We start from the raw sequence: 8,847 nt of genomic DNA on the forward strand, positions 1-8,847 counted from the left end.
CACTTTTGGGAGCTATTGTATGAAATGAATATGTTTCTAATACCGAAAGATATATGAAAGTGAATACGTATATGAAAAGAACATATGGTGCCTACATGTAGAGATAAACATGCCCAAGAGGCCTTTATTAATATGATTTTGAACATGATTATATGGAGGCTTTTAAGGTGCTCTTATATTATATGTGTACATGCATTTGTTAATGGCGTTGATGGATACTTGTTAACTATAATTGTAAAGTGCGCTAGTAGGCTTAGTGAAATGTTAGAATACGGTTGGCATTCCAATTAGGAGTTATCGTGTGTTGGAGTTTTGTCGGAGTTTTCTCACTTATGTGCACTATATATTGCCTTTTGGCCTTGCACTTATGTGCGTCTTGGTGTAGAGTAGTTTATGCTTTTATGAGCTCTTTGGTGTGGTGGAGGATGTTTGCGCTATCTTACCATTTAGCACTTCGGCACTCATTGGTGTGATGGAGAACTTCTATGTGTTTGGGTTGGCTTTACTAGAGTTTACTATGAGGAAAATGAGTTAAATGTTGTTAATAAACTTTAAATGTTATTATAAATGGCTAAAAGCAAGAGTAAGTGTCATGAACTAAATGTCTTATAACTAAAAGAGATGAAAATAAGACAAATGAATAGGCAAGCAAAAGAGAATTCACATGGTAACGAGTTTTAATTGTGTGTGACCTAGTGAACTTATCTTAAACGATATTAGGGAAATTGATTATTTAGGCAAGCTATAATTCAAAGAAATGAAAATGATGTATATGAATCACATAAAGATTAAGGACTATAAATGGGAAATGTCAAGATATTATGAACTCTACTTAAGGGTCATGAATAGATATTTTCATTAAAGGAATTGGTTAACAAACTATTAATGGGTAAGTTGAGCCCTTATGCTTTGATAAATCAAAATGAAATAACAAATAATATTGAAATGTGGATTGAATGAAACTAGCATGAAATCCATAGGACTTGCTTAACACTAATAAAGATTAAGATAAGTAAATTTATCCTTGATTAGTTACTGAGCTTTTTAAGCTCACACATTAGTTGTTTAACACTTGTAGGTTTGGACTTACATAAAAGTCATGATGCTAGCTTGGGATCATCACATCATCCATCGAGCTTCTAAGGTTGTAATTCAAGTGTTTAAATATCATTTTTATTGGATTATTGGCATATATACAAAAACTTAGATTTCTTGAGCAATTATAAAGTTAGGTGATGAACTTGAGCCTCTTTTGTGTTTCTCTTAAAAAATATATGTATATTTTATTTTGGATGTGTTCATGCCAAGTTTTTTTAAGCATAAATGACTTTAAGTTTTGACTTATAATGACATGATTTATGTTGGAATGACATGGTGATGTTTGGAATATGTTTTAAAGTATTTTGGTCAAACTCAATTAGTCACGTCGCGATCACAGAGTTGTAATGTTGTGGTTTCTCTTTTCTTACATCGCAACCTCATTAACTCAGTCAGTCATGTCATGATGTCAAACATTCCTCGTTGCAATGCCGTGCCTGTTTCAACACTACAGTATTTTAACTTGTTTTGACCTTTTGAAGTTCATTTTGAGTTCCAAACACCTCTAATTAACCCTAAAAAAAATCTAAATGATTTTAAATTGTTTTTAAAACTTTAAATCTTGGCTAAAAAATATTTTAATTATTTTATAAAAAAATTTAAAACTTTCAATTCTTAAATAAATTCAAGATTTATTAGTTGTACATGCTTCGGTGGTATCTCCATCCGTATGTCTGAAACGGGTGAGGGGTGTTATAGCACTTATGCTATCATAATAGATTATCAAAATAGGAGTTGTAACATCATTATTCTCTAGCTTCTGTTTCATCCAAAGATGTTGTGCACAACATCCTCAACTACAACATCCTCAGCCTTTACTATTGGCAAAGAAATTGAGCTTTATTCCTTGTTATACCCTGACATCAAATTGTTGCCCAAGTTAAAGCATACTCCAGATGTGCTTTTATGATCGTCTAGGTTCCTAGCATAGTCAACATTACTAAAACTAACCAAATTCATGTTTAAATCTATAGAGAATTGTATTCCTAGATTCATGATTCCTTTCACATACTTAATAATACATTTAATCGCTTTAAAATGGTTTGCCATAAGAGTTGCTTGATATCAAGTACAAATTCCAACGTTATGACACAAGTTTAAATAGGTGGTAGTAAGGTATAAAAGACTGCCCATAATGCTTCTGTACAAGGTTTTCAAAACTGGACTGATGGTTAAATTGGTTAGACCATCGATTCTCTTAGTTTAATTAAATAAATTTTTTAAAAATAAGAAATTAAAAATAAAAATTATTAAAAATAGAGAAAACAAATTCAACCTATTTGATTGCCCATTCAACCATTTTTTAACCCTTTTCAACTAGTTCTGAGTGGTTAAGAGGTCAATAAGTCTAACCCCTCTCTCCAAATCGGTACCCTAGTTGGCTAGTCCGATCCAATTTAAACAACAATGATCCCATATGTTGCAACATCATTTGTAACACCTTGATCATCTCTAGAAACTTTCTCATTTGCTCCTATTGGAGTTCTCACAGACTTCGAAGAATCTAATACAAATTTCTTCATAAGATTTTGAGCACACTTTTCTTTTAAGATAAATGTATCCTTCCTAAGTTGTTTAATTTGAAAACTAAGAACAAATTATAGCTCATCTAACATACTCATCTCTAACTCAGATTAAGCTTCACAAAGCTTCCTCTTGTAGCTAGTGATGTAGACTAGAAGATGATATCATCAAAGTATATTTGTATAAAACCCACAGCTCCTTTTAATTTCTTAAAAAAAAGAAGATATTTTCAACAAAAATATAAACAAGCATTCTTACCTAGCTTTTAGAACATTTCTTTTTATTTGACTTGAATCCGGTGATTACCTTTCAAAATTTATCTAAGATAGTTTAACTTAATCCATAAGCTTCTAATAGTCTTTATAGCTTCAACCTATCATCAACTACTAAGATTTAAGATGATGATTAGATTTTTATCAAAATACTTTAGTCCAATCCAAAAGCTTGTCAACTATCAAACTTGATCATGATTCAAGTGTAGTGGAATTGGGAATCTTCTAAAGTATGTTGCATTAAGTTTCCTTTACAAGATAAAATTTCTAAATTTTTGCTGACCATATGATACTTAACAATCATATGGATAAATGTAAATTCAAAAACTGCTAAATATAAAAGTAACTCTTAGGTTCTTGACTGCTTGTTGTAACAAGTAAACACAACTATAGTAACAATTGTGTGCACTAACACAAACCCTGAAATCCATGCTTGAAGGTATTTCTTTGAATTATTTCTACTATTGTTTATATTTCAATTATTGTATTATCTTTTTTAGTATGAAATGATTGTTTTAACCATTTTTTATTTGTTTCTTTCCTTATGATTTCATGTCAAAATTTATTCACTTATTTTTTTATTCTAGTAAATTGTTTTTAATTATGTTTAAAGTTATTGTTTGATTTAAGTTTTAATATTTGATTAAGTAATTAAATATTAAAACTTATAATATATATATATATAAACGAATAGCAGACCAGAAAGTAGTTTACACTTAAATAAAACTCTTAATTTAGTATAAATGTTAATCTAAATACGAAGCAAAATATAATAAAATACGAAGCAAAATATAATAACTTATTTGAATACAATAAAAGTAAAGGAATATATTTAACAAAAGTAAATTATTTGAGGACTCTTTTAGTAGTTTACCCTGTTTTAAGATACAGAAACTATGACATTTTTCAAGAGAAAAGAAAACGGATAATGAAGCGCATCTTTCTTCTTATCCAAAGATGAAAAGAAATCATGGGTATAAATAGGCTTTATAGCCAATCACTTTTTACGAGAGTAAATGGTTTTCTTAAATCAAACATCCCATTAGTTTGTTTTTCTTTTTTATTTCTAAAAAATTGAAGATTAAAATTTAAAATAAAAGCAAAAAAAAAAAAAGTCCATTCTTCTACTAGTTTTTATTTTTAATTTCGTTTTTGGTTGTGAAAAAATTCATTATATACTATACCTAGGTCATGGACCTCCGTTCGAAAAATAGGAAGGTTTGAGTAAAAATATAGGCTCAAAAAATTGACTTACACAACAAAATAATGCTTGTTTTGTAAACGGGTCAGTCCTCGAATAAGCTTTTTTGGCCTAGTCCTAAACCCGATCTGAATTAACCTAAACTTCCTTTTTTAATGTTGTTTTGTTGCCATTTTACACTACTATTTTGTTGTTATACTTTAAATACTTATAACTTTTATTTTATTATTAATTTTACTATTATTTAAGAAACATTTATTTTAAAATTTTAGTGTATTTGATATATTACATTTTAATTTTTATATAAAAATAAACTAAAAATTAATACAAACGAACCGAGTCAAGCTTAAAATTAACATTTTTAATTTGAACCGAACTTAAATAAAATTAAAACCCATTTTTTATGTTGAACACGAACCTAGAAAATGGACCTAAAATTTTAAGTGGACCTGACTCGATCATGATGATGCTCTAAAAAGTAATTTTATTGAAGCTTTGGATGGATATAATATTATAGTAATAACTGTAATATTCAATCTCAATTAAAATGACTACTTACTTCAACAAAATTGGCCATATGTATTTCCTTCTTGCAATGAAGCATATTTGTGTTTTTAGTCCAATTTTATCCATAAATATTTTATGATTTGTATTTAAAAATATGTTTAGTATTTAGATAAAAGTAAGCAAATTCTTTTATTTATTTCATTTTTCAAATTCTTTTATTTATTTCATTTTTTCTCTTTTATAAGACTGAAACAAATATTTTGGTATACCGCCTGTTTACCATATTTGTTAAGGTACAGATTTGTGGGCCTTTTACGTGCTTTCAAAGAATTCCCCCACAACTCATAATTATCAGATACAGAGGGAGGTTTGAAAAGCTAATAATCAACTTACAAAAGCCTACATTCAGCCCCTCAGAAACTTCCAAGGCCCTGTTCCTGTCCCTATCCTGCAAATACACCACATATTTTTTTACTTTATTGTTAAATACCAATAAGTGTGTATTTCTTTCTAACTTTTTGAAAACAGTCTTTAAATAATCATGTCATAGCAGTGAAAATGGAAAAATTACCTCCAAAATCCAGCAAAAGCTCGAAGACTCATATATATCGTCAGAGATATCCAGAGTCCGATGAATCCATGAGTGGATGAGAGAATACATAAACATATAATGCTGACAATAGCTACAAGAACCTGTCAAAATCAACATTGTTAATATATATAACTTCTTTTTATGTGTCCCTTTTAGAACAAGTTTTGGTGATTATCAAAAGACTTGCCAACGAGAAGGCTGAATATGCAAAATCAGATGCTCCAAAGTTGACACCGTCAAAAACAAATGCTAAAGAATTGATGGGCTGAGTAGCTGCAACAAACTGAACAAATACAGGAAATTAACGTTAATTACTTGCCGGTTTTCGGGTTCAGAACTTGGAACGGGTTGAAATTGGTTATAGTACTTACTGGAATGCCCGTACCAATGAGGCGGAGGACATCGACATCTTTGGTAAATAATTTTGCTCCAAAACTCAGTCCGCCTCCAAGAATGACAGCAAGTATCAATCCTAGAACCAATCCTAGCTGCACCACATATACATGGAGTTTTAGAGGAATCTCGTGCTAGCGAAAGGTCATGCGATGTTTATGGAAATATGAATATGATATACATCACCTGCAATACTCGAGATGCCGTGGCTGTTGCCTTCTCATAGTCCTTTCTTGCGAATGAACTTGCAAGTATTGCCTGAAAGTGTGAGAAAGCCGTTAAGTTACACTAAGAACTGAAATCTGAAACAGCATAAGAGCAGCTATAAAGCAGTTAAATTAAGATACAACTTAAGTCTATGTTTTGGTAACATAAAAATTACCACCACAAGGGTGTAACTTGTAAATGACCAAACGAAACCAGTTGTTATTACCTGTCCCGCAACAGCCAATCCATCCGCAAGAAGAGAAGTCGCCAACCAGACCTGCAAGCATACTTGAAATGCAGCCATTGATGTTGATCCCAGTCTGGCAGCCATTGATGCTGAAAGGGTGATACAGAAGGTAACAGCCATAACCCTTATTAACAATAGGAAACCTGGATCCAAACACAAAAAATGAGGGATCAGTGATGGTAATCTGATCAACTCAAAGTATGAAAAGTTTTTGTTTGAATTGAAAACAATGTTAGATGTTTGAGAACTTGTAGAAGTGAAATTGAAATTACCATTCTTTAGAAATCTACCAAAATGAAGATGTTTTAAACTAGGAGGTAAGAGGTCAACTTGACACATTAACTTCCACAAGAGTATAACGGAAATGAGGTACCTGCAATAACCATAGACATTAGCAAAAGTCGTTACAATTGCATGTATATATAATAAACCGATTGTTGGACGATGATTTGGATGTAACTTACTGAGATATTACATGAGCAATGGCTGCACCACTGACACCCAGACGGAAAACAAACATAAATATTGGGTCTAAAATGATGTTTGCTACATCTCCTGCCACTGAATTTACGAAAAGAACCATTTAAAACAGTCGGTAGATGGTACATGGGCAAAAGAAAACTCTTAAAGATGGAGAATGTATTGATAGGATATTGGTACCAGTGGCATATAAAGGAGTTTTTGTGTCTTTAAATCCTCGAAAGACACCTTGCATGGCTAAGGAGAGAAGAACGGCAGGAGCACCTAGTGACCTTAAAGTCAAGTACTGTTGTGCAGGGTTTAGCATGGGTGAATCCTACACAAATGGGAAGATATGCTGTCACTGATATTAAGAAATTGAAAATTAAACTAAAAAATAAAGACAAACAACAAACATAGAGGTTCAAATCAAGAGAATGTAGTTTATATTTCAATCTGAGTACTTACTGAACTGATTCCCATGAAGTTCAATAGAGGTTTTGCTCCAGAAATCAGGAATAAGGCTTGAAGGAGACCAAGGATGCCACCAATAACCAGTGCTGATGAAGCTGATGGGATATGCCTTCTTTCCGGCTCAATTTTAACGACATCAAAACTGCTTCCAAGTGTTTTTGGCTGATATGTACCCTCGATACATTCTAAATATTGGAACAACACAGAATTACTAAACATTTTCCATGGTACCAATTCAAGTCTAAAGGATTTCAAATGAAACTGATCAGACCAAAAAACTTGGATCAACTTGATCTTTGATTTGGAAAAGGAAAGCAGCACCTTTTTGTGGTATTAACTCATTGCTTTCAGTATCTACACAGGAACCTGTTTCCACGTAATCACTTTCTTGTGCTTCAGAGCTCACTCTTCCAATTGTATCTTCCTCGGCCACGAAGGAGGTCGTGACGCTAACAAGGGGGAATATTGCAATTCTTGAGACTTGATTGAATAAAGCAATAGAGACTCCTACAGCAGCCAGTTCCACAGCACCTACATGTATCAAATAAACCCATGCTTGCTAAATCTTCCCATCCCATGTAAACGAAACAGAAAACACTTCAACCAGAAGATAAGAAGTTAAGTGTAAAGAAAGGGCAGGCATTTTCAGGACAGAAATAATAAAGAAATTACCAATTTGGCCAATGAATGCTGTGTCAACAAGAGAAGCAATAGGGTCGGCTGTCAAAGCCAGTGCCGCAGGCAAAGCAATTTGTGCTATCTCTGATCCCAGTTCGTCCAGTTTGAAAGCATGTCTGCTCATATAATTGCAAGATACATCGGTTAAGAGAAACATTACATAAAGAAACTAAGTTTTCAAGTCTTTGAGACCATTGTTGTGCTCTGAAACAGAGCAAAGGACCCAATCAAAACAACAATCCAGACAAAAAATGCAAGCAAAGCATATTCTGGGAAACATGCCTGACATCCTTGAAGAAAATGAAAATGGGGTATCTCATCTTAACACTAGATGGATATAGATCATCTTCTTCAGTCATCATTTCTGCAGGACTGAGTCACTGAGCCCTGTATCCTCTTGATTCTATCACCTAAAAAATGATGAATTCTGAAAATGAATTTGGAATTTGAAAAAGCTAATACTACATCTTAGAAACCTCAAATGCCCCATCAAAACAAAACAAAACAAAACAAAACAAAGATGTTGTTTATCAACTCACCACCTACCTGAATTCAGCAGTAGAAGAAATATCTAATTACGCACACACACTGTCAATTAAATTGACCGTAAAACAGGACGTAAAGATTTCACCAACTATTTCTGGTGGTGCCAGAGAGAAGAAAGAGAGGAAAGACTAGCGTGTGGTGCAGTCTAGAAGGATGCGTTCCTCTGGTTAGAAAAGAATACTGTAAATTCCAAGTAGGCCCATTGTCCCACTAAAAGGGTTGATTCTCAATGGAGATGCCAACAAATTTGGTTTAGAAGTGTCAGTATCATATTCAACCCATTTGCACTAAAATCCCCAACGGTGTCGACCGCATGCACATGAAAGTTTGCCAAAGTGTGCCAAGTGTGGCATGCAGAAAATTACAGAGTGGAAACCATTTTTACAGTCATAACGTACAATTAAATTATGCTTAGACCGGTACACGAATGCCCGCAGAAACTTTGACTCTTTTTTTCTTAGCCCCTTAAAAGGTTACTTTCAAAAACATTTATGTGCCACGAAAAATGACGATCGTAAGTATCGAAACAGGTATGAAATAAACTTGAGTTGCAAAAGTACTACACCTAATTATTGCTGTTGCAATAGAAGAAGGTGTATTTTAAATGAAAAATAAATTAAAAGTTTAAAAATAAAGAAATTAGTATAAA

The 8,847-nt window shown here is 32.6% G+C and overlaps 1 protein-coding gene across 2 annotated transcripts; it reads right to left on the reverse strand.

Moving 5' to 3' along the window:
* Nucleotides 1-4,786: 4,786 nt before the first annotated feature.
* LOC108454405 (protein DETOXIFICATION 42) lies at nucleotides 4,787-8,490 on the reverse strand. Of its 2 annotated transcripts, none has more exons than XM_017752857.2 (14): nucleotides 8,192-8,490; nucleotides 7,935-8,062; nucleotides 7,647-7,768; nucleotides 7,296-7,505; nucleotides 6,969-7,159; nucleotides 6,702-6,837; nucleotides 6,506-6,602; nucleotides 6,314-6,414; nucleotides 6,021-6,184; nucleotides 5,774-5,845; nucleotides 5,566-5,682; nucleotides 5,382-5,477; nucleotides 5,174-5,295; nucleotides 4,787-5,050 (listed from the first exon to the last, which is right to left on the reverse strand). In XM_017752857.2, the coding sequence occupies exons 2-14, from the start codon at nucleotides 8,012-8,014 to the stop codon at nucleotides 5,008-5,010; spliced, it is 1,551 nt and encodes a 516-aa protein (XP_017608346.1). In that variant the 5' UTR covers nucleotides 8,015-8,062; nucleotides 8,192-8,490; the 3' UTR covers nucleotides 4,787-5,007. The 2 variants fall into 2 exon arrangements, with proteins under 2 accessions (XP_017608346.1, XP_017608344.1); XM_017752855.2 differs by having other exon boundaries at nucleotides 8,199-8,489.
* Between the last annotated feature and the right edge of the window lie 357 nt (nucleotides 8,491-8,847).

Source organism: Gossypium arboreum, chromosome 9 (assembly GCF_025698485.1).
Source record: "Gossypium arboreum isolate Shixiya-1 chromosome 9, ASM2569848v2, whole genome shotgun sequence".
Taxonomy (NCBI): domain Eukaryota; kingdom Viridiplantae; phylum Streptophyta; class Magnoliopsida; order Malvales; family Malvaceae; genus Gossypium; species Gossypium arboreum.